Genomic DNA, 25,547 nt, shown 5'->3' on the forward strand with positions numbered 1-25,547 from the left:
TAGGTTTGGAGGCAGTGCCCCTATTTTGCCAGGCCATGGGTGCTCTAGGCCCTCTGCTTTTAGGGATCTTTCTCAGGTTCCTATGGGCTCAGGATAGTGGCCTGGGCTGGGGGAGTCTGCGCTGTCTCTCTTCCTGGTCATTTACACTGAGACGAGGGAGGCTGCCCTGGCTGAGTACTGCGCTGCGCCTGTGCACGGAGTGGGGGGAGGGCTCCTGTGGGTGACAACTTACCATATGTGAAGCACACTGCTGGTGTGCTTCCTCTACTCCTGCAGCACACCCTCCTGAACCCCACAGCTGGTAAGACCTGCACCCCAGAGTAAAGGAGAAAAGCAGGGGCAGCAGCACCCAGGTCCTATTTGCTGTGTGCTCTGCACTTCCCTTGGGGCTCCATCTCAGGGTGAGACCAAAGATCAGCGATGCCAAGTCCTTCAGGCATGGTGGAGACAGGGACAGCAATCAACCTTCCAGCCACCGGTTTCCTCCCACTGCCCTCCACCCGGGGAGTCCCCCTTTCTCTCCTGTACTAATAAAACAGTCCAGACAAGTCAGTCCATTTTTGTTTTATTTGTTAAACTGCTAAAAAGTCATCAGGGGAAAACATTAACAAAACCGAAGTTGACAGATTTAAATATCCATGGGTTCCATTTTCATTCCTACACTGTGATGTGCCTAAAATGACGATCAGGGTGAGCCACCTGGCGCCCCTGAGTGGCATGGAAACATCACTCACAGCACCAGCTTCGCCAGGGCACGGTGGGTGCGCACTGACATGAGCCCTGGTTGGTAGAAGGGGACAGAGCGAGCGGAGCGAGCACAGTGGAGCCCAACAGGCTGGCTTTCACCCATGAGGGCGGCGGTGAGAGGCCATCAATGGAGGCAGAACATGGTGTATGCAGTACCCAAGGCCAGGTCTCCTTTCCTGGCCCCCTTCAGCTCCTCCCCACCATCATATGCGCTGGTGAGATAACACAAAGCAGAGTACATCACCATGCTGGGGTCACCATGAGGACAAGGACAGACAGACGGACACACTAAGCAGGTGATTCACTTTGAAGGGGAAAAGCAAAGCAGAATGAACCCAGAAAGATGTGGTAAAGCAAGGGAGGACCCCCTTGTTCTGTTGCCAGTGGCTGTTCCCGCAATGCGGCTTCCTCCTCTTCTCTGCTGTATTTAAGGAGTTCCAAGACCGCTCTTCCACAGTTCGTGGCTCAAACATCAAAGTCAATCAACCCACAGAGGCTGGGGGGGGGGGGGGACAAGTTCCAGCATTACCTTAAACAAACTCTTACTACACCTTACTGATGATCCCAAAATGTGGCACGAGGTGGGGTTGTGACGAGCTCACCCCAAGCAAGGAAGGAAGGTGGAAAGAGGAATGAAAACCAATGTTCTCTGCTGCATGGTGTGTGGATGATGAACAGGAGGCTCTGTGCAGGGGCGGAGCAGTGCCCAGAACTCTCACACGGGAGAGGCCAGCGAAATGACTGGTTAATATGACCGAGGGCTCTCAAAGGCACACTTGTAGGAATGGAAAGGGTTAAAGCTTCAAGTAGAAACAAGATGTATTTTAAATACTTAAATACTGATAAATATTTGCTTTAGGTGCTCCTGAGGGTTCAAACAAAATATTTTGTCTCATGTCTCTCAGTGAATTTTAAGACAAAATTGGTATCGTGTCAAAAAAAAAGGAGTTGTGGTTAAATTTGAACTACCGGTGTTGTGGGAATGCCGACCTCTGCGGAGACACCGGAAGTCCTGCCACACAGTCTCCCAGGGCTGGGAAGACACCATCGTCACTGTGGAGTCACTTTCCCATGGCACACATCCACAGAGCTCAGGGACTACCAAGTCCTGCACTGCTGGCTGCACACAAGGCTCGCTCTGTTTCCTCTGGAGGAACTGCAGATACCGGGCTCTCAGCAGTGCAGCCAGCCCCAGGACCCCAGAGTTCTGAGGAACCCATTGCTTTTGAAGAGGTTAATATTTCTGTTGCCTGCCTACTTGGGAAAAGTAGGAGAATCAACAGTTGACAGCTAGCTTAGGAAGGCCACAGGGGAAAAAGAAAGACTACAAAGTGGAGATTTTAAACTTCCAAGTGTCTGAATACTTGGTATTTAAGTAGAAACCAAGTCCAGGGGCACTGTCCACATGCAAACATCACAGCCAGGGTTCAGTAATACCAGGCTGCTCATCTGCTGGCCTCGCCTCATAAGGCAGGGCCCCACAGGATCAAACAGTCTCGGCTAAGGACTGGCAGAAATGACAAGGCAGGGAGCCGGAGCGGTGGGAGCAGAAGTAGGCACACGGGTGTTCCCTCGGGAGCAGCTCCAGAGCACAGGCCTTCCCTGGGCTCCCACAGGGGGCTTTCCTGCCAAGACCACCAGAGCAGAGTGAATGGCTAAGGGAAGACTGAGTGAAGCAGACACAGCTCTCAGACAGGTGGGGCCAGCAGCAGTGGTCTTGTGTCTGGGAGATGCTGACAAGAAAAAAGGAGAGTGGGTGGGGCTGGGAAACACGCTTTCATTGTTTTAGTTTTGGTTTTAAAGGCAAAGTGAAAATCCTTCACCACTGACAAGAAGCCACAAAAATCCAGAGTTGCACGGCCATTTAAAATAATCTTCTTTGCTATCTCCTATGCACAGGCTGCTTCAAGTCTAGTCATTTCCAGCGCCTCTGAACAACACGAACCCTCTCCTGGGGGGCTGTACTTATCTCGACTGAAGTGAAAGTACAAAGCCTGCTGGGGACTAAGGTGCAAACAAGAGAGCCCGAAGGATAGATAGTGCTGCCCCCAGGTCATCTCCAAGTGTTAAGGATGCAATTCTCAACCCAGTCACTTGCCAACAGCACAGCAGAAGGTGTCACAAGTCAGGAGACCCTTTCTGGGAGGAACTGTTCCCAGATTCCCCTTTAAGACCAACTCCTACATTTTACTAACGGGGACAGGTGTGCCCAGTCAAAGGAGATAAAAGAAACACAGAGAAAAAGGAATCTTTGGGGCTGGGCCTAGTGGCATGTGTCTTTCCTCCCAATATTCGGGAGGCGAAGGCAGGAGAGTCTGTGAGCTACAGTGAGAACCTGCCTAGGGTGGGGGGGTGTGTCTTATGCTTCATAGTGAGAACCTGCCTAGGGTGGGGGTGTGTGTCTTCTTATGCTTCTGAGTTTTGTTTTGTTTTACTGATATTGGCATCTTAATTTTACTTTGTTTTGTTGAGACAGGGTCTCATCATATAACCCAGGCTAGCCCCATCATCCGGCCTCTGCTCTGAGTGTTAGGGTCACAGGTGTGTACCCCCACACTGCGGTGGAAGGCTTGAGAAATCTGACATCTACAGACACTGGAGTTTTGTAAGAGAAGCTGGAGCAATGGAAGTCCTGATGCTTTTTAAAAAGACCAAAAGCCCAAAACAAAACAAAAAGTGAAATAAACCATCCCAAAACAAAGCAAACCACTGAAGGGCAGGGGAGCAGCCTACAGACAGAAAAGGGGCCTCTGAGGACCCAATTCTAAAAGGAAAACAGTATGTTTTTTTGGCAACTTGCAACCAAACACGATTGTCAGAAAAATCTCATAATTGGACACTGCATGTTTGCTGAGACATGTGGGAAGAACTCAGGACCGACGGACAGGAAGGAGGCAGACAGATGGCGGCTCTCTAAACATTGTTTCACCGTGACTCCAGCATGTGGGGAACAGTATTTCTTGTCGGGTGACTTCTCTGGATCACAGAAGGGACCAGGCACAGAGTGCTTCTGCAGAGCCATCACAGGTCCTCTGTGGTTCAAACAGGAGGGGACAGAACTTTTTCTGTTAACTGACTTTGACCCTGCAGCGCGGCGTCTGTCTGAGAAGGCCACAGAGATCACAGGGGGCTCTTCAGCTTGCTTCTCGTGGGAAGTTAATGCTGTTTGTCTTTCCCTAACTTCCTGGCCAACACAACAGAAAAGGCCAGCACAGCCTCCGCAACAGCTCATCTGAACCAGGACGGAGATCTCACCTTTACTTGTAAACAGAGTTGGGTATATAATATATCTGTATATATTTATATATAATCTTTTCCTTAATGGAGATTTGATCCCAGCCTGGAGTGAGTTAGGCCTGGAATTGGAGTTTTGGTTTGTGGGAGTCATGTTGTTTTCCCAAGTCTCAGTCCAGATGCTTGTACACTGGAAAATTCCAAACGAAAAGGGATTTTGAACACATTATCTCTTTGCTCGCACAAAGTACAAGGCGTTTGTTTTTGGATAGTACTTCACATTCTGCTTCTTGTCCATGAGCCCCCCAAATATGATAAGCTCTCCTCGGCCCTGCACCACTGTGTGCAGGCTGGTCTCCGGAGGTCCGACCACGGAACTGCTAGTAAACACTTTCCATTTGACCCGGCCTTTCTCCTTGGTGTCTTTAATGTCCAGAACATACATCTGCATGGGCTTACAGTTCATACTCTGGTACAAGGGTTTGCCAACATTGAGGGACTGTGGAGGGTGGTGGCCCAGACGGCGAGCAATGGGGGGTAAAGAATGACCATCTCCTTGGGCTGGTCCTGGGCGGGGGATGGGTACTGTTTCTCCACTGCTCAGGTTTTGACTCCCAGGAGAGCTTGGAGAAGACCCAAGAGGAGGACTTAGTGTGGCCGACGCTGAGGGCCCTTTGGATGACATCGCTTTGATGGCTTCCAAACTCCGCCGCAGGGCACTGGGGGATACAGCCCCTGCAAGGGCACTGGCCACATGTGGTGGGGTGTGAACACCATTGGTCTGTTCTGGAGGGTGTCTCACACTCCCTGCAACTGTCCTGTTGTCTGTACCATCCATGTGACTGCTGTTGGAAGCAGACTTCAGGTCCCAATTCAGATCAATGGAACCTAACCTCAAGTCCTTCTGATCTGGTAGAGACCCTCGTCGGGGGGCTAGAGAAAGTCCCATTTTTAGGTCATATCCTTCAGAGGCAGATGGAGTGCTTGGAGATACTACCTGTACAGGGCTGTCTAAGGAAGCACCCCCGACAGCTGCTGTTCCTGGAGACAAGGTTCCACCATTGAGGATGGGAGAGCCATCTCCTCTGGCTGGGGAGAGGCTCCCTTCCCGGGAACCTGACGGAGTCTGTCTTTGAGCCCTGGGCCTCAGTGTTCCCCAGCGGCCATTGACACAAGGAGCTTCATCCATACTCCTCACTGGGGACTGGGAGCGGTATTCTCGGGCTTCAGGAACCAGGGCTGGAGGAGTGGCACTGATGGGTGATGGGCGAGAGTTCAAACTGGGGCTGAGCGGTGCTCTCCCGCTAGGAGCCTGGCTGAAGACCACCACACACTGTCCCACCTGGAAAACAAAGGACTGTGCTCACAGCCTCGCCTACAGTTCTCATCATTCTTGCAACCATCCCACTGTCTAACACAGGCACTGGGAAAGGCCGGGACTGAGGGGCTGAAAGGAACAGTGGTCCTGGCTAGGAAGGCAGGTAGCCCTGAGCGACTGCACTACAGTGAGGTGCCGCCCGTTACGGCTGTGGAACAGGAGCTCTGAGGGACCTGGGGAACACTCTGCAGACAATTGGATCCTTAAAGCTAGAAGTCAGAGGATGTGCACCTACATCCTCCTTCCAAGCGGCTCAAGGACATGGTAAATACTGAAAGAGCATGTGACACCAAACTGTTTTCTACTTCTGTCAGCTTAACAAATTTGGTTTTCCAGTTTAGGACATTTCCCGCTGGCTGCTCCATCCTTGCTTACCCGGCAGGCTGGGTGGCACCATAGTTCTGGGGCACCGTGGTCTTCATTTTCTACCTTGAGTGGCTGCCAGGTCCAGGGACCTGGGTGCATGTGCAGCAGCCAGGCATCTTTGAACAGCTGCAAGAGAAGGAGCAAGGACAGGAGTCAGGGTTGTCAGGTGCTCCGACACACACAACCGCTGTCTCACACTGTTACGTCTATTTACATGTATCTATCTACTGTGTGACAGACTGTCGTCTTAAAGCCGTGCTACCTAAGTCCTCAGCTATTCACATTCAGCTCTGTCTGCGCCTGTGACTCCTGCCTCCACTCACTCATACATGACCCACACACCAACCGTAACTAGTGTGCGTGCGTGCATGCAGGGGAGACATGATATGTCCATTAACTTTCTCAGTCCGCATTCTAAAGTAATTCCATGTGGACTTCAGCTTTCCACCTATTTTCTACCCCACTGCCCCCTTAACGGGCAAATCTTACAGCTCAAAGAGGAAACAGAGCCAGGAAGAATTGAGGAGTGAATAAGAGACCAAGGTTTCTGATTAAAAGAACCTCTCACTCCACCCCCACCCCCCAAAAAAAGAGAACAGGAAAGGGCGGAAAACATGAGCGCTACCCTCGGAATGCAAGGGTGCTCTCTCTGAGTCAGCATGCCTAGGGCTCTGTCTCACTGAGCAGCTGAGGCAGAGTGAATGGTACTGATACTCACGGCATTGGGACCACCACAGCCGCCGAGGATTAGGATAGTTGTATCATCTATAACAATCTGGGAAAGATGAAGAAATTTAAAATAAACCTACAAGGACACTTCAGTGACTTACACAAATGCCACGCCCAGCTCCCAAGTAAGTGTTCCAGCTGCCTACTCTACCCAACCCACATCAATTAGAGACCTTTGAACTGATGACCCTTTAACAGACATATTCTAACTTAAAAAAAGTTAATACAAGTGTGTTAATCACAGAAAGTGAAGAATTCTCTTTAAAAAAAAAAAAAAAACCACTAAGGCCACTCTAAGTAATACAGCAATAGAAGCTGAGAACAAACAGAACAAAAGAAAAGAAAAAGAGAAATTCTCTTTGGCTCAGTGCACAGGGTACCTCACCTCACTCCCATAAAGATACTAACTACAGTGCCTGCTCAATAGTCAAACTCTTTAGCACCTGAGACTGGCCACCTCGGGGATGAGGGCTGGGGCCAGAGATGTTCGGCTTGGACCACGCCCACTGCTCCAGGTCCAGGACCCAAACTTCATTGCTCCTGTGAGACAAGAACACAGTTGTGAGGAAACTAGTTGGGAGCTCCAGAGAGCACAGTGGTGGCTGGGAGTTTCTGGTGCCTGTGCCCAGGGGGAAATCTTACATCACTTTCATACAAACAGCCTTCAGAGATGATGATTCCAGGGACTTCAGAAGAAAAAAGACCATGGCTGACTACCTAGTTTTGCATCCTAAACAAGAGACTTTATTTTCTTTACCTTTGGTTTCCTTTCCTATGGAACAGAAACATTGCTGATCTTCAAAACCGACAGAAACAAGGCACATGCCAGTGGGGAAGGGGGCCAGAGACCAGAGTTTAAGCCAGCCAGAGTGAGTTCCAGGACAGCCGGGGCTACACAGAGAAAGCCTGTTGTAGTAGGAGCTGCAGGCCGACTACAGAGAGAGGACTTGAGTGTTGTCTGTGGACATAATGCTGCTGCAACTTACTTGCTGGCAGGGACCTTGAAATGCCATAGAGTTGTGGCAGTAAACATAGCTACAGCCAGTACCTCAGCCATGAGGCTGGAAAGCTAAGGAATGGGCTGGATCCAGCCATCAAAGCCACTGCTTTAGTCCTACTGATATTGCTTGGTAAATTAAAGACTCATGTGGTCAAAAAAGAGACATATACAGTAAAAGAAAGATTCAAAGTCAAAGAAAATGTTTAAATGATTTACAGTGTGTTAAAAATATATGCAAGCTAAAAGTTAAAGTTCTTAAAAGTAAAAAGTGGAAAAAGGGAGTAGTTGGGTGTGGTAGTACACACCTTTAATCCCAACACTTGGGAGACAGAGGGAGATTGACCTCTGNAAAGAAAATGTTTAAATGATTTACAGTGTGTTAAAAATATATGCAAGATAAAAGTTAAAAGTTCTTAAAAGTAACAAAAAAGGAAGAGAGTTGTTGGGTGTGGTAGTACACACCTTTAATCCCAATGCTTGGGAGGCAGAGGGAGATTGACCTCTGTGACTTCAAGGTGTGGTAGCATACACCTTTAATCCCAATGCCTGGGAGGCAGAGACAGGAAGATCTCTGAGAGTTCAAGGATAGCCTGATCTACAGAGTTATTCCAGGTCAAAGATATATGGAGAACCTGTCTCAAAAAGCAAAAAGTTAAAAAGTAAAAATAAACAAAATAGAGTTAAAATAAAGTCGTACAAAGATGGAAAATAAAAAGAGAACCTTGATACTGTATGCTATTATGCTCTCTTTGAATTGTTTGAATGCTGAGAAAAGAGCAACAGTTGCTAAAAGATATTTGTTTATAAATGCTGCTGAATTAATCCAACATAGATATTTTGAAAATGCCTTGACTTTGAAATTTAGATCTAAGGACATGATGCTTTGGAAAGGAATTTCTTATTTTGTTTTCACAGAGGGTGAGTCTGTGAATTTCTTCTATTCCAATATGGTATGATGGACCACGCCTTCCTGAAGGGTTGCTGTGAACACCTTCAGAAAATTGCTTCACTCAACTGCTGACTGAGACTGAGATGACCCTGGCACACAGGTTACACCATGAAAGATTTGAATAACAGCGCCCCCATTCAGCAGGAAGCAGTTTGGAGAGAAATAACTGCGCCCATATTCTCAAATATTGTTTATGTTCTTTTACATTTAAAGGGGATATGATATAGATATGAATAATTTGCATTAGTATAGATTTTGCTTTATTGATAGATATTTAAGGTCAATTTTGTTATATGTATATGTATTTCTGATCTTGATTAAGGTATTGTGATTGTGTAGTTCACTTAAAAATGTAATGTATATAGGTTGTTAATGGATAATCAATAATAGTCAAGCTTGTAGTATGTTGGTTAAGATTTTCTAGATGTACAGATATATTTTAGATAGGCATTCTTCATATCTTTCAAAGATTATAGAATATGGCATTTTAAATGTTTTAATAACTTAGGACTTTTCATGACAATGAGACACTCTGCTCCTGGCAGCACCAATCTACTTCAAGAGGAAGATGGGCATCGAAGAGGATCCTTATGGAGTTTGATAGCCATTTGGGCAAGAAACTGCTCTTGCCTGGACTACTGCATAAACTAGACACAGAGAACCCGCAGAGAGAGGACTACTGAACTTGCCTAAAGGTGAGATGATCTTTTGGGGTTCCTGATTCATGAAAGAGTCTACGAGACATTCTGCAGGACACAGCAGATAGTGACTGAACTGCCTTTGAATTTTCCTGCTTCATGGAAATGTCTGCTGGATACCATGGGCCTGTAGACCGAAGAGGGATGCCCCAACGGTACAGAGAAACTTTGGGTGACTGTCCAGGCAGCAAGATGTCTCTGTCATTTCTAGAGTTTGGAAGTTGCTTATTTCTTGTTTGCTTAGGTAATATTGTATCTTTCTGGAGTCTTTGATGGAGTTGAAGAATAGTTAGTTATAGTTATAGTTTTCCTTAGTTATGATAAAGATAAAATAGATGTAAATATTGTAATTTTTACTTGATAACTCTTGTTATATGTAATTTTGCTATGTTAAAGTTAAAGCCTTTCCTTTTTGTTTAAACAGAAAAAGGGGAAATGATGGAGGAAGGTCATTGGTAATAAACAAACTGCCTTGGCCCATTTTGATAGGCCATCCCTTAGGTGGGTGGAGTAGGCAGAACAGAATGCTGGGAGGAAGAGGAAGTGAGCTCAGACTCGACAGCTCTGCTCTCTGGAGCAGAGGCCATGCTCCCCTCTCCCCGGCAGACGCATGAAGCAAGCCGCCAGGTCAGACATGCTGAATCTTTCCTGGTAAGACTGTTGCTACACAGATTATTAGAGATGGGTTGATCGGGATATGAGAATTCGGGATATGAGAATTAGCCGGTAAGGGCTAGAGCTAATGGGCCAAGCAGTGTTTAAATGAATACAGTTTGTGTGTTGTTATTTCTGGTATAAAGCTAGCTGTGCGGGAGCCGGGCAAGACAAAAAGCAGGCCTGCAGCTCCCTCAACACCCTGTCTGGAAAAAACAACCAAATAAATGCATAAATAAATAACACACACACACAATTTACATTATACAAGCGTCTCAGCGTCACTTAGCGCTGAACCCATCCTGAGACCTTTCAACCTTTTATTTCTCTGTGGTCATAAGGTCTTAGCTGAGGCGAGTGTGCTTCCATACCTTGGACCCAAAGTACAAGCAGGAAGTAGCAGCTTCTAAAAACAAAAACCATGAGAGACAAAAAACTGGTTCTAAAGGCATCTATCATGGTGCAGGAGTATTTCACAGTGCTAGTAAAAGCTCAAGTTTTTGTTTATCAAGATAGGTTTCTCTACGCAGCTCTGGCTGTCCTGAAACTCACTCTGTAGACCAGGCTGACCTGGAACTGACAGAGATCCACCTGCCTCTGTCTCCCAAGGCTGGGATTAAAGGTTTGCAACACCACAACCTGGCTTAAAAGCTTTGATTTTATTAAGAACCAACTGCTACATTCAACTCCAGAGGGCAGCAGTGCTGGGCGTGGCGGCATACACCTTTGGTCGCAGGCAAAGGCAGGCAGGTCACAGTGAGTACAAGGTTAGTCAGGTCAGCAAGAGAGTTTCTGTCTCAAAACACCTACTCTCCCTGTCAAAGGAAAGGAGCAGCACTTTGGCATGGACATCCCCCACCCCCACTGCAATCCTAGCACTCACAAGGTCGAGGACTGGGTGAATTCAAGGCCAGACAGCAGGGCAAGGGCTGAGTCCTGGCTGCAGTCTCCAGTGTTATCTCTTTAAGGTCTTCTACTTACACACAAAGACACAAAGTAGGTACTCCCAAACTTAAACCCTAAGTCCGCTCATTTGGAGGGCAGTTCCTTTTGTTTCTTTCCACAAATATTTTTTATTTAATTTACATTTTTGTTTTACTTTTTTTTTTTTAAAAAGTCAGATTTTCATATAGCCCAGGCTGGCCTCAAATGTGCTATGTAGCCTAGGATAACCCTAAACTCCATAACTTTTTTGTAGACTAAGCTGAACTCTTCTTATAATTTATTATTTTATTTTATGAGCATTAATTTTTTTGTATTATTATTATTAAAAATTTCCACAAGAGCATTAATGTTTTGCCTGCACGTATGTCTGTATGCGGTGTCAGAAGCCCTGGAACAGGTGTGAGCTGCCATGTGGGAACTGGGAATTGAACTCAGGACCTCTGGAAGAGCAGGCAATGCTCTTAACCACTGAGCCATCTCTCCAGTCCCGCACCCCCCCCCCCATAACTATTTTAAAACAGAAAGCTCATGAGTCCTGTCAGAGAGCAAGCTTGGGTCTGTTTTCTTGATGGTTCAACAGAAAACTCCTGTGCTCCCACTCACAGTAATGCAGACGGACTGCTGGTCTGTCTCTGAACTTCACAGGACTGGGCAACCCTGGAAGGCAGTGGCTGGGGAGCAGCTTCCCTGACAGTTTCTTGTTTCTAACTCACTCTCCTAATCTCCTTAACCCAATGGGAGAGTTCATGATTTCTACCCATCCAGTGACTATACCTCTCCTCCTGGAGGACCTGAGCTGGGCGGCAGAGCATCCTGCTTTTTGGAAGTGACCTTCTATGGGCGCAAGACAGAAGACAAGGGGGAAACTTCACAAAAACTTGACCCCACTGGATTAACAGAAAGAAATTCCACTTAACCTTGACTTTAAGGAGAAAATCTGGTATGTGATGGAGAGACTGAAGAACTAAATGCTGGGGTAAAGCAGTTAACTAGGTTACTGAGAACTTTGTTCAGGGACAAGGCTGTGCCTAGTTCACTTTTCTGGCCTGTTACGACCAGGAATTTCTATCTTTACATTAGCATGAAGCAAATCAGAAATACTTACATTTGCCGGGATCCTAAAGAGCCACCAAAGACAATCATTTTATCACCTATCACACAGGAGGAATGGCCAGCCATGGGAGGAGGCCCATGGGTAGTAACAATGCAGTTCCACCTAATGGAAAGCAGAGGGAAGAAGCAAAAGTCAGAACCACGTACTCCATCTTGAAAGTATAAGGCACAAAGGAGTGGTGGCATCCACTAAGAAAGACAGCCTGTTTTCTAGCACATATCTGCTAGACACACACACACATACATGTAGGCAAATGCACATAAAAAAAGAAAGAGAGACATGTCTGTCAAGCGTGGTGGTGCACACCTTTAAATCCAGCACTCAGGAGGGGAAGGCAGGAGGATCTCTGTGACTTTGAGGCCAGCCTGGTCTACAATAGTGAGTTCCAGGACAGCCAGGGCTATCTAGAAACACAAAATAAGACAGCCATGTCTGAGAAATAACCCGTGTGGCCCAAGACTGCGGCAGTACACAGGGTCTCCACGCACACTGCTCCTGGAAAGGAGCCACTTTCCTCAGAGACAACAGAGCTCCCCTGCTTCTCCTCCTGTGGAAACGATGTTGCAAAGGTCTCAACCCAGAAGCAAGCTTCTGATGTGCGCCCTCTGCACGAGCAGAACTTTAGCTTCCATCAACCTCTTCAAGGGATTCTCTTGTTTTGTTAATAATTTTACAAATATTTACTATCATATTAATATGTGTCTATCTGACTGTATGCTGGGGGGGGGGCAGAGTCCAGAGAAGGGAGCTGGATCCTCTGGAGAAGGGAGCTCTAGTCCTCCCTCCAGTCCCTCCAAGGGATTCTTGACACACACACACACACACACACACACACACACACACAAAAGAATCCATTGATTTAAACCCCTTTTTTGGTCCAGCAGATAGCTTGATGGGCAAGGGCACTTGCCACCAAGCCTGACAACCTGAACCCGATCCCTAGGACTCACATGGTTAAAGGAGAAAAACAGCTCCTGGAGTTGTTCTCTGACCTCTACATACATGCTGCAGCATGCAAGCGCGCGCGCGCGCACACACACACACACACACACACACACACACACACACACACACACTAAAATGTAATACAATGAAACCCATTTCTTCCAGATATAGGATGGATTATCTTCGTGGCTTACCAATTTTTAGATGGTGAGTATGTATGAATTTCATCAAAGAATCTCTCTGGTTGGTGTAAGGGATAGGGACTTGGTCTCGTCCAGCCACCGAATAGCACTAGCAAGTCCTTATATACGACTAGAGTGGCTCCAGCTTTGGGGGAAGGATAGGACCCTAGGAAAAGGCAACAGCACCATGGTTAGGATTTAGGAACATACAATTCATTAGGCTAGCTACAGGTCATCTTTCCTTGGAAAAACAAGGAAGGAACCAATGTCACACAGCAGAAGAGAGAGAAGCTGGGTTTCTTAACTGGCTCAGCAGTTAGGAGCACTGCTGTGGAATATCAGTTTAAGGTGTGTTATATTCGTTTATGTTGTGGAACATCTGTTTAATGATGCAAAGATGTGTTGCATTCTTTTATGTTGCATTTGTTTAAACTCTGCAAAACTGTGTTACTGTGCCTGCCTAAAACACCTGATTGGTCTAATAAAGAGTTGAACGACCAAAAGCAAGGCAGGAGAGAGAAATATGTGGGGCTGGCAGGCAGAGAGAATAAATAGGAGAAATCTACGGAAGAGAGCGAGCGAGGACTGAGAAAAGGAGAAGGAGAGGAAGATACCAGGGGCCAGCCACTCAGCCACACAACCAGCCGCAGAGTATGGAGGAAAGAAAGATATAGAGAATAAAGGTTGAAAAGCCCAGAGGCAATACACAGTTAAAGAGAAACGGGATAATTTAAGCTAGAAAAGCTGGCTAGAACAAGCCAAGCTAAGGTAGGGTACTCATAAGCAAGGTAAGTCTCTGTGTATTTATCTGGAAGCTGGGTGGTGCCCCCCCCCCCCGAGAGTTTAAAAACAACTATATTTTGACATTCCAACCAGGGACCTGAATTTCCACATAGAGTTTGAGAAAGTTAAGCAAAAGAAAAACCAGAAACGGTTCTTTAAGATGCTCTGCCATACAGCAGAGTACTTAAACAGCCTTTTCCACATTAAGTAGAAACAAAAAACTAAGTAGAAAATGCCTGCCACAGGGCAGGACAGGACATTGCCACTTCAGAGCTGAGAGATTGAATGCGGCTCTCAGTCACCTACCTCCAACTGGGCAGTGAGCTTTCAGCCTGGCTTTCACAGACCGGAGGAGGGGGCAGAGCCAGCCACCAAAGCTGCAGAGGCAGAACCAGCTATAGCTAGCAATTTTTGCTCACATGGTCAAAAAAGGCTGGAGATACATAGTAAAGCGGGTTTGTACAGAAGAAAACCCTTATACAAGTTACAATGTGTTTAAATATACACATAGGCTTAAGAAAGGACATAGTCATAGAAAGAAATAATTTTTAAAAATAATAGTTTTTAAAGAGAGAGTAAAAGTAATGTAAAAAAGAATAAGCCACAGAGATGGGAAGCACACAGGGAGTCTGGTCCTGTACAGCACTGTGCTGACACTGAATTTTTTGAGTGTTGTTGAGCAAACAACAGTGGCTGACAGACCCAGGACTATGAACTGCTTCATTGAACCAACCTAGATACTTTAGGGCTATCTGAACTTTAAAAAAGAAGTTAAAAAAATGTTACATTGGAGAAGAGGTTTTGCATTTGTTTCCACAAGAAAATGAGAGGCTGTGAATTCTTTCAAGGGTTAATATGGATCAGGTTTGATGGGGGAGGCCTCTTGACGCTTGGCAGGTGAGATGGCATCAGCAAAGGTCACAGCTGGTCTTCCCAGGACTTGGCCATTATCTCAATTTTCTTAGGGACCTCTAAAGATGCTTTCACCCACAGATAACAGGAAGCAGTCTAGAGAACATACTACCTACATTCCCAAGAGGTAGGGTGGGTGGTTTTGGTTATTTGGTGGGTTATGGATGTTTGTTATCATTTAGAGAAATATAGGCTAAAAAGACAACTATTAATCTCAGATATTTTTGCATTAGCATGGATTTTAGTATACTGATAGAAATTTAAAGTTATTTTTGTTATACTGTATATGTTTTTACTCTTGTTTGGGGTATTGTGCTTATGCAGCTCATTTAAAAATATGTAATATATAATTAAGAAAAGAGGTTAGTAGTTAATATACAATAATCAAACAAATATAATCAAACCATTAGGAATATTTTCAAAGTTAAACAGGTATATTTTAGACAGATGATTTTCAAACACTTCGAAGACCTGCAGAATATGGCACTTAAGATATTTAATAACCTTAGGTTTGTGCTGGAGAGATGGCTCAGTGGTCAAGAGCACTGACTGCTCCTCCAACGGTCCTGAGTTCAATTCCCAGCAACCACTTGGTGGCCACAACCATTTGTAATGAGATCCGGTGCCCTCTTCTGGCCTGCAGGCATACATGCAGACAGAATACTGTATACATAATAAATAGATTAAAAAAAAAATACCGACTGGACAAGTGAGCCACAGGAAAAAGGCAAAGTTGGACAGTCCTTTAAGATTCCTGTTTCCCGGGGCTGGAGAGATGGCTCAGAGGTTAAGAGCATTGCCTGCTCTTCCAAAGGCCCTGAGTTCAATTCCCAGCAACCACATGGTGGCTCACAACCATCTGTAATGATGTCTGGTGCCCTGCAGGCATTCACACAGACAGAACATTGTATACATAATAAATAAATAAATATTAAAAAAAGATTCCTGTTTCCCAGAAGATTCTACCAGATATTCTGCAAGACAGAGGGAAGTGACTGATAAACTTTACCAATACAAGTTGGGACAGTCCTTCAAACTTCCTGCTTCACTGAAAAGTCTGCCAGATATTCTAGGGCTGTAGGCCAAAGATGGATGCCCCAATGTTGCAGAGGAACTCTGAGTGAATGCCCAAGCAGTTAGATGTCTCTGTTGGTAGGTAGTATTACATCCTTCTGGGATATTTAACGGAGTTAAAGACTAAATAGTTTTAGTTTCCCTTAGTTATGACAGAAAGTAAATTAGGTATAAAACTTTGGAATCCCTAAGATAAAACAAATAATGGAGTATTTTTTCTCTGAATTTGCTAAATATAAATGGGCTGAATATTGTAAATGTAACTCTTACTAGATAACTTTTTGCTGTATGTAGTTTTACTGTGTTAAAGTTAAAACCTTTTCATTTTTATTTAGACAAAAAAAGAGAAATGTTGTGGAATATTAGTGTAAAGTTGTATTACATTTGTTTATGCTATAGAACATTTGTTTAATGATGCAAAGATGTGTTACATTGTTTTATGTTGCATTTGTTTAACTCTGTAGAGCTATGCTACTTTGCCTGTCTAAAAGACCTGACTGGTCTAATAAAGAGCTAAATGGTCAACAGTGAGACAGGAGAGAATAATAGGCAGGGCTGGCAGGCAGAAAGAATAAACAGGAGGAGAAATCCAGGCAGGAGAGTGAGCAATGAGTGAGAAAAAGAGGAGAGGAGGATGTCAGAGGCCAGCCACTCAGTCAGTCATGGAGTAAGAAAAAAAGAATAGAATAAAGAAAGGTGGGGCTAGAGAGATGGCTCAGAGGTTAAGGGCACTGCCTGCTCTTCCAGAGGTCCTGAGTTCAATTCCCAGCAGCCACAACTATGCACAATGAGGTCTGGTGCCCTCTTCTGGCCGGCAGGGCCAGAACAGGGAAAACACTGTATACATAATAAATATTTTTAAATCTTAAAAAAAAAAATTAATAAAGGAAAAAAGCCTAGGGTTAAAACATAGTTAAAGAGAAATGGGCTAATTTAGGTTAGAAGAGCTGGCTAGAAACAAGCCAAGCTAAGGCTGGGCACTCATAAGTAAGAATAAATCTCAGTGTATTGGGAGCTGGGTGGCAGACCCCCAAATAGTAAACAACAATAACAACAAAAACTACAAACAACGGCTGCTCTTTCAGAGGATCAGGGTTCAATTACCAAAACCTGGCTGGCTGCTCACAACATGTAACTCCAGTTCCAGGGGATTTGATGCCCTCTTCTGACCCCATAGGTATCAAACACACACATGGTGATGCGCATGTAGGCAGAATATTCAAGTACATAAAATAAATTAAAAATCCTTTTTTTTTTTTTTTTTTGAGACAGGGTTTCTGTATAGCTTTGGAAGCTGTCCTGGAACTAGCTCTTGTAGACCAGGCAGGCCTCGAACTCACAAAGTCCGCCTGCTTCTGCCTCCTGAGTGCTGGGATTAAAGGTGTGCACCACCACTGCCTGGCTCTTCCAAAGTTCAATTCCCAGCCACCACATGGTGGCTCACAACCATCTGTAATAAGATGTGGTGCCCTCTTCTGGCCTGCAGGGATGCATACTAAATATATACTATATAGAATAAACAAACAAACAAATGAGTCTTTTTTTTTTTAAATGTTTATTTTAGTATTTCTGTGCAAGTGTGTGTGTGCCCTTGGTGATCAAAGGCATCAGCCTCCCTGGAGCTAGAGTTGCAGACCCCTGCTGTCTGACAAAGTGGACACTGAGAACTAAACTTGAATTCTCTGCAAGAGCAGTATGTGCTGTCAACTACTGATCTATCTCTCCAGCCCCTCAAAACACAATTTTTAAAACAAACCTGGTAATCTACATAAAAATCTCTAGAGCACCTATAGTGAGCCAGGGATTCCATTTCTGGGGTTAATAAGATCCCTGAGCAAAAGAAAGAATCAGCACTGCACAGGTATTTTGTCTGGGAAGAGGGACTTCAATTGAGAAAATGCCTCCAACAAACTGCCTGTGGGAAAGTCTGTAGGACATTTTCTTGGTTAATGATTGATGTGTGTGGGTTGAACCCACAGGGGTTCATGACACTAACAGCCAAGAAGGAGATTTACAATCCCATCATTTCCTAAAAAATCATTTATAGTCTCAACAAAAGGATTTTAATCTTAGTTTTAAGATTTAAAAAGTAAAAAAAAATTAGCACATTTTTATTTATTCATGTGGTGTGTGTGGTGGTAGTTACACACTTGTCAAAGTACTTATGTGGAGGTCACAGGATACCTTGCAGCTCCTTCCTTCCTTCCTTCCTTCCTTCCTTCCTTCCTTCCTTCCTTCCTTCCTTCCTTCCTTCCATTTTGTGGGCTTCAGAGATGGAATTCAGGTTGGCAGGCAGGGAGCAGGCAATGCTTTTTCCTCTGCTTTCTTTATATACAGGGGCCTCCCTTTGGAGGGTACCACCATCCCGAGGGTCTTCCGTTCTCAGATAACCCTTCCTCATGGACCTGCCAGCAGATGCATCTCTTGTTGGTTCCAGTCCATCATGATTAAACATCAAGGACAGACTCAGGATTAAGAATCTTCCTGCTGGGGGGCATGGTGGACTCCTAGCACTTGGAAACTGATCAATGTGCACATCTCTGATGCTCACATCAGCTCCCAGCTTCTTCAGCCTTCCAATCAGGACTGAAGGCCACTGGCTCTTTAGGAATCTTCCAGTCTTTCAGCATCAGGTTGGGACTGCTGAGGCTTCTGCACTGTGGGCTGAACAGTGTCCTCAGCTTCTCCAGTGTGCAGATGGCCACTGTTGGACCACCCAGTCCCTATGGCGTAAGTCACTCTAATGAATCCCTTTGATTTCTATTTGATTATCTATTATATTTATTTATTTTTGGTTTTTCAAGTCATGGTTTCTCAGTGCCCTGGAAGTTGCTCTGCAGATCAGGCTAGCCAGATCCGCCTGTCTCTGCCTCCTAAGTGCTGGGCTTGAACAGATGTGCCACCACGCCTGGCTATGATTCCATTTTATAATACACACAAACTCATATTCATTTACCACTCCCCTTCTTGTGACTATCTGGACTCCTTTCATTTCAATAATGGGATAATGACATAAATCCAAAATGGGTTTCACTTTACAAATGTTCTGATTAAAGAGTTACTAACATAAACTAAAATTTTTTTAATATACAAATATTTCACTAGTCACTCTCAAGTATATTACAAAATAAATTAAAAAAAAAAACAGATTGTCCCCACGACTGACAAAAGATTTCCAGTTGTATGTGTGATTTAATAGCTGTCAATTTTGAAAACTGATCTAGGACTAGATATTAGGGACATGCCACAGGTATGTCTAATTATGGGACTCAACAACATGCCACTCCAAAAGGAAAGCAGCAAAGTAAAAAACAAAAAACTGGCTCCCATGTGTTTAATTATACATTGTTGCTTTTTTTTTTTTTAAAAAAGGGGGGACATGGTCTAAAATACATTGTTCTCTTGGAGATAGAAAGATGGTGCACTGGTTAAGAGTGCTCACTAGTCTTGCAAGGGATGGAGTTCAGTTACCAGTACCCACACTGCCAGTAACCGCCCCTCCTGGGAATCCAATGCCCTCATCAGATCTTTATGAATGGCACTGCACTCATGTGGTCCCCAGAACTTCTGTCTGTGCTGGGCTAAAGGCCTCAGAGGGAAATGCGTCACCTGTCACCTAACTTAACCCAATGGTTTACTTATATATACTGTGCTAAAATGACCTGCTCAGCATCTGCCAATAACAGAGTATCCTGAGGCAGAGGGGCTATTTCCTATAAAAACATCTGATGAACTGAACCCCATCATCGAAGCCTACTGATGACAGGTCCCTCCTGTGCTGGGACAGAGCTGGTTCCCTGTAATCATGGCAGAGCCTGGAGGCAGTGGCTGCCATCTCAACATCTCTTTTTTATTTTTACTTATTTATTTTTAGGTTTTTGAGACAGGGTTTCTCTGAGTAGTCCTGACTGTTCTGGAACTCGCTTTGTAAACCAGGCTGGCCTGGAACTCACTGAGACCCGTCTAGCTCTGGCTTCTAAGTGTTGGGATTAGGGTGTACATCACCACTTCTAGTTTTAAACACTTCCTTTGTTTGTTTGGTTTGGTTTTTCGAGACAGGGTTTCTCTGTGTAGCCTTAGCTGTCCTGGAACTCCCTCTGTAGACCAAGCTGGCCTCAAATTTACAGAGATCCGCCTGCCTCTACCTCCCAAGTGCTGGGATTAAAGACGTGCACCACCACCGCCCAGCTAAACATTTCTTAGTATAAACCTGTCTCTCCAATTTTTCCCATCTCTATTTTATTCCTCAGTTTCAGTAAGATCAGACAAGCCATTAAATTATACAAAAATCACTGACGTTAAAGCTCGAGGATACACAGACACACAGACATGAGCACGCACACACACACAAGGTTTCACTATGTGACTTTGTTTTGAGATCTGATCTTCCCAAGTGTTTTGTGAACCAGGGAGACCTTGAATGTGCTTCAATCCTCTAGTGTCAGGCTCTGCAATGATGGAATTACAGGCATGTGCTCCCATGGCAAACCAAAGATACACATTTTCACTCTTACACCCACACCCATGCCTTAAAAACATCCCTGCATAATTTATGAGTACCCCAATGGCAAGGACTGCAGTACCCGCCATGAGAAGCAGGCCATCATGAGCATAAAGAATTCCATGGTGTTGTTTCCAGTGCCAATAAACAAAGCCACATGAAAGACCATTGCATGAGCAGGGAAATACTTACCAGCTAAAAATTAACATGAAAAACAGTAACGGCTCCTTGATTCCACTGCAAGCTCTCTTTTGATACAATTTCTAGGGCAGGAGAGGTTGGTTGCATCTGATAACTTGTTAATTGCAGGCCTAGTCAGGGGCACCTTTCAAGTGGCTCCATACACAGTGAAGCCAATGTTAGTCACAGACCTCCCCGCCTGGAGAACAGGAAGGCCCACTAGCCCTGAAATATGCCAGTTTATTCATTCTCCCCCCCGGGAGGGGGGGGGCAAAGGTTACCACAGATCTGTATGGGGCAGTTCCGGCTCTTCTCTCCAGCAGCACAGAATACTACCCACCTCTAAAAAGCATGTCTTCTAGAAAAATCCCAGGATCTGAACTTTATAAACAAATATTCCTTTCTTCCCTCTGCTCTTCCCCACACACCCTGAGACCATAGGCATGGACTATCCCAGGGCTGCTCTGGGTCAGAGGAAACGAGGCAAAGCTGCCACCCAAGAAGAGTAAGATCAATAAAGAGTGCCTCCAAACAGAGTAAGAGGAGCCAAAGTCAGCTAATGAAAGGTAGAGAAGCCCTCTAATCAAGCCCATTTCCTTCTGGTCTGTGCTCTTCTTGCCTGAGGATCCACTGCCTGCCGGCAAGAGGAAGGCGGGTAGAAGCAGACCAAGGCCAGACCTACCCAATGAGAGGTGCTTCTCTTGCTTGTGCCCTCTTGCCTCCCTACAGGACAGAGCAGGCCCACCTACAAATGCAAGAGGGAAGCAGAGGGATGGAGGCATGGACACACACACTCCTGTAGTCCCTGGATTCTAGCAAAAGCGGGAGAGGAGGCTGTACCCTGAGCCCACCACATCCAGTATCCTAACAGATGGAGTTGGCAGCATTAGATGGAAATGATGATAACCAACCATGGATCATACTGGCCGCATCCAACCCCGGTCAGGGGACAGACCTACTCAAGTCCAGGAACACCATCCCTTCTCAGGCACTCCCACCCTAGTCTTCAGGACACAGCGCCTGTTCTGCTGCCATTCACGGACACCCACAGCCCTAGCCCTGCACCACACAAGGTTCTGCTTGCTTCTGTGTCTCCTGTGTCAGGGTGTCCCATACGGAAGACCCCAGTTTAGTGTTTATGTGCTCACTAGCCCTCTACAGAACAAAACATTTCATGCCCAACATGGTAAACTGGGGTTATTCCAAGTCTCCACCCACTTAGAGCCCAACTGAAATGCTTTTTGAATAAAAGGACATTGGAGCCATCAAAATTGGTGCACATAAAAATCCAGTCTTGGGACTAGAGATAGCTCAGTGGTTGTGGTGGTCTGAAGAAAATGGATCCCCCAAAGGGAGTGGCACTAATGGGAGGTGTGGCCTTGTTAGAGTAGGTCTTGTTGAATGAAGTGAGTCACTGTGGAGGTGGGCTTTGAGGGCCCACACCTTTAATCCTAGTACTTGGGAGGCGGAGGCAGGAGGATCTCTGAGTTTGATGCTAGTCTGACCTACATAGGGAGCTCATTCCAGTACAGCTAGGGCAACAGAAAAACACTGTCTTTAAAATATAATTAATCAATACACATAAAATGGACTAATTTGTATCTTAAACTAGTAAACACTCATGGCTGCTGTGATGGAGAGATGGTTTGGTTGCTGTCCATGGTTCTTACTCCTGGCTCCAGCCACAGAAACTAGAACTTCTCCTCGCCAACCTGAGGCATAGGAATTGTCCTGTACTGGAGTTGCCATAAGGCAATGTTCTGGCCTGCCTTGCCTGACATTAGACAATGAGAGCTCCATTTTGGAAGGGGTCCTGCCCCATACCTAGGAGGGAGGAATGCTGCTAAGGGACCAGGAGGACTGAATGAGGCCTGGTTGGATTGCCAGCACCTCACATGCAAGGAAATCTGTATAGAAGCTTCTGGGTGGTTGAGTAGGTGGAGAGGCTCCAGGGACACACGGACCCTCTGTGTCCCTTCCCACCCATGTGTCTTTCCTCACCTGCCTCCTTTGAGACACCCTTTAAAGCACTTCACTTTTAGTGCGAGTGTTTTACCCACATGTGTATATTTGTGCAGATATGAGTGCTGGTGCCCAGAGAACAGAAGAAGGTCCCCTGGAACTGGAGTTACGGACAGTTGTGAGATGCCAAAAGGGTGTTGACAATCAAACTTGGATCCTCTGCAAGAGAAGCTAGTACTTTAACTGTTGAGCCATCTCTCCAGCACCACTCCTCACCAGGCCAATAAATCTCAGGAGAAAAAAAGAAAAGAAAAGAAGCCAGGCTATTATTTAAAAAAAATAATAGCGGTGGTCATGGTTCACACCTTTAATCCCAGCACTCCTGAGAAAGTTGTAGGTGGATCTCTGTGAGTTCCAGGCCAGCCAAGTCTATATAGTGAGATCCTGCCTCAAACAAAACAAAACAGCCAACGTCAAAACTGGTAGAGCAGTCTGTAAACATTTTCCCACTGTTGTTACATGATTCCATAGGCTACTTAACTCATAAATAACTCTAAGTAGAATTAAAACTCTTTGGTGTGGGTTTTTAAGAAGTCATTCTTAGGGACTAGCAAGATAATTCACTGGGATGACCTGGGTTCAATCCCTGGAACCTCCATGGAGAAAGGAGAACCAACTTAGAAACACTGGCCTCTAAGCTGCATACATGTGCCACAGTGCATGAATGTATGCAAGTGCGCATTCACACGCGCGCGCGCACACACACACAAGTGTGGATTTTTAGTGAGGCATTTATTGTTTTTAATTTGCTTGCTTGCTTATTTATTTATTTTGGTTTTGAGACAGGATTTCTCTGTGTAGCTCTAGAGTCTATCCTGAAACTCACTCTGTAGATCAGGCTGGCCTTGAACTCACAGAGATCCCTTGCCTCTGCCTCTCAAGTGCTGGGATTAAAGGTGTGAACCATGACCACCCGCTATTATTTTTTTAAATTTATTTTTATTTTATGTGCATTAGTTTTTTGCCTTCATGCATGTCTGTGGGAGGGAGACAAATCCCTTGGAACTAGTTACAAATAGTTGTGAGCTGCTATGTGGGTGCTGGGAACTGAACCCAGGTCCTCTGGAAGAGCAGCAGCCAACGCTCTTAACCATTGCACCAACTTGCCAGCTCCAAGTGTGGTTCTTTCTAAAGCAATAATTCCTCACATAAAATGCAGTCATCATGTCACAGACATATGCCACTCAAATAACATTTTTTTAAAGAATCATTTATTTACTATGCATGTAGGCCAGAAGAGGGCACCAGATCTCATTACAGACGGTTGTGAACCACCATGTGGTTGTTGGGAATTGAACTCAGGACTTCTAGAAGAGCACTCAGTGCTCTTAACTGCTGAGCCATCTCTCCAGCCCCTCAAATAGCATTTTAAGATTCAGAAAGCTTATTAAAATAGCAATAATGAGTAAAAGACACACTCAATATAAAGGTACTGGCAGAGATTGGGAGAGAGGAAGTCCGAGGGCACTATTCATTTGAAAAGTAGACTCCCGGAAGGGTAGTTCAACCTCATTTCCCAAGGGCTGGGAGACAGCTGGCTTTGAGCTCTGAAGGATGAAGCAGTCTCCTCTAGAATTCAGCTGACACCTATAAGTCAATACACGGCCAATCATAGTGCTCATCTGCCTAGCAAGAGCAAGCAGCCCTTTCTACAACAGACTATGAACCATCAAGTCTTCAAATACACTAGTCTCATTCAAACCACCACACGGAGAAAGCATAAGTTAAAAGTGACTCAGGATAAGACCTGTATCTCCACAGTCAGAATCAGCTTTCTACAGTTCAGTGCATAAAAGAAGGGTTAACATCTTAGGTGGCACTGGAGATATATATAAGACAACATACAAAATGAAGTTCATTGTGCCATGAACTGTTGTGAAGATATATTGCTGTGTTTGATGTAATAAAAAGCTGAACGCCAATAGCTAGGCAGTGGATACAGGTGGGATTTTCAGGGAAAGGAAAAAGGAGAATTGAGGTGCACATGTAACACAGAGAGGAAAAAGGAGGTGCAAGAGGGAAGAGAGGTAACACCATGTGATAGAATGGAGATTAATATATGTGGGTTAATTTAAGTTATAATATCTAGTTAGGAACAAGGCTAAGCTATAGGCCAACCTTTCATAATTAATAAGAAGTCTCTATGTCATTATCTGGGAACTGGCTGGAGGGACAGAGAGACTCATTACAATAAACCATAGTGTTAGGAGGTTCCATAGACTCCAGAGAGTAAGCAGAGGCAGTGCTGGATGACCTGAGAGTGTTACTGCACAGGGAACCCGGGAGCAATGATGGTGTGGACTTAAACACAGACAATTCTGCTTATTTTCAGTGACACTATGGGATCTTAACTCAAATAAGAAAGAATTATAGCAGCACCTGAATTGGACTAAATGACTCAAAGTCAGAGGATGAAAGACTTTCAGCATAGAAGAAAACACAAATGACATTTTGGCAATCCATGCATTTAAAGGTAGAATCGAGTTTTCTCATTCACAAACAAAACAAAACAAAAAATAAAACAATGATATTAAGGGCTGGAGAGACGGCTCAATGGTTCAGAGCACTGGCAGCTCTTCCAGAAGACTGCGTATGATTCCCAGCACCCATATGGCAGCTCACACCTGTCTAAAACTCCAGTTCCCAGAATCTGGCACCCTCACACAGATGTCTATGCAGACAAAGCACCAATGCAAATGACATAAAAATAAGTGGGTTCCTACCAACACCTGGGGTTTTGGACAAGTTCTAGGAAGAAGGAGGAAAGGAAGGGGAGGGAAGGGACTGGGACAATCGAGCCTGCTCTGAAGTGGCAGCTGGGCCCTATGCCAGGTACAGTGGCCACAGGGTACTGAAGCTGAAAAGATGTTCTGCATTTTAAATTTTTGTCTATTTATTTGATGTACATGTGTATTTTATCTGCATGTATGTGTCTGATGCCTGTGCAAGGTGTTGGATCCTCTGGAATTGGACTTATAGACTGTTGTGATGGTTACCATGAGGGTGCTGGGAAAAGAACGTGGCTCCTTTGAAAGAGCAGCAAATGCTCTCAACCACTGAGCCTCAATGCTCTGCATTTTAGAATCTGTGACTCAAGGGCTGGAGAGATGGCTCAGCAGCTAAGAACATCTGTT

General features: G+C 45.1%; 1 protein-coding gene across 2 annotated transcripts in view; it reads right to left on the reverse strand.

Annotated features, from left to right (window-relative positions):
- Positions 1-549: 549 nt before the first annotated feature.
- Fbxo42 (F-box protein 42) overlaps positions 550-25,547 on the reverse strand; it is a 61,875-nt gene continuing 36,877 nt past the window's right edge. For both annotated transcript variants that reach the window (XM_050153288.1, XM_050153278.1), the window contains 6 exons: positions 12,954-13,107; positions 11,806-11,916; positions 6,898-6,994; positions 6,444-6,500; positions 5,735-5,851; positions 550-5,323 (listed from right to left, as the gene is read on the reverse strand). In XM_050153288.1, the coding sequence (XP_050009245.1) occupies positions 4,208-5,323; positions 5,735-5,851; positions 6,444-6,500; positions 6,898-6,994; positions 11,806-11,916; positions 12,954-13,107 (1,652 nt within the window). In that variant the 3' untranslated portion in view covers positions 550-4,207. The remainder of the gene's footprint in view (positions 5,324-5,734; positions 5,852-6,443; positions 6,501-6,897; positions 6,995-11,805; positions 11,917-12,953; positions 13,108-25,547) is intronic.

Source organism: Alexandromys fortis, unplaced genomic scaffold (assembly GCF_014885135.2).
Source record: "Alexandromys fortis isolate MF-2015 unplaced genomic scaffold, M_Fortis_MF-2015_v1.1 scaffold_26, whole genome shotgun sequence".
Lineage (NCBI taxonomy): Eukaryota > Metazoa > Chordata > Mammalia > Rodentia > Cricetidae > Alexandromys > Alexandromys fortis.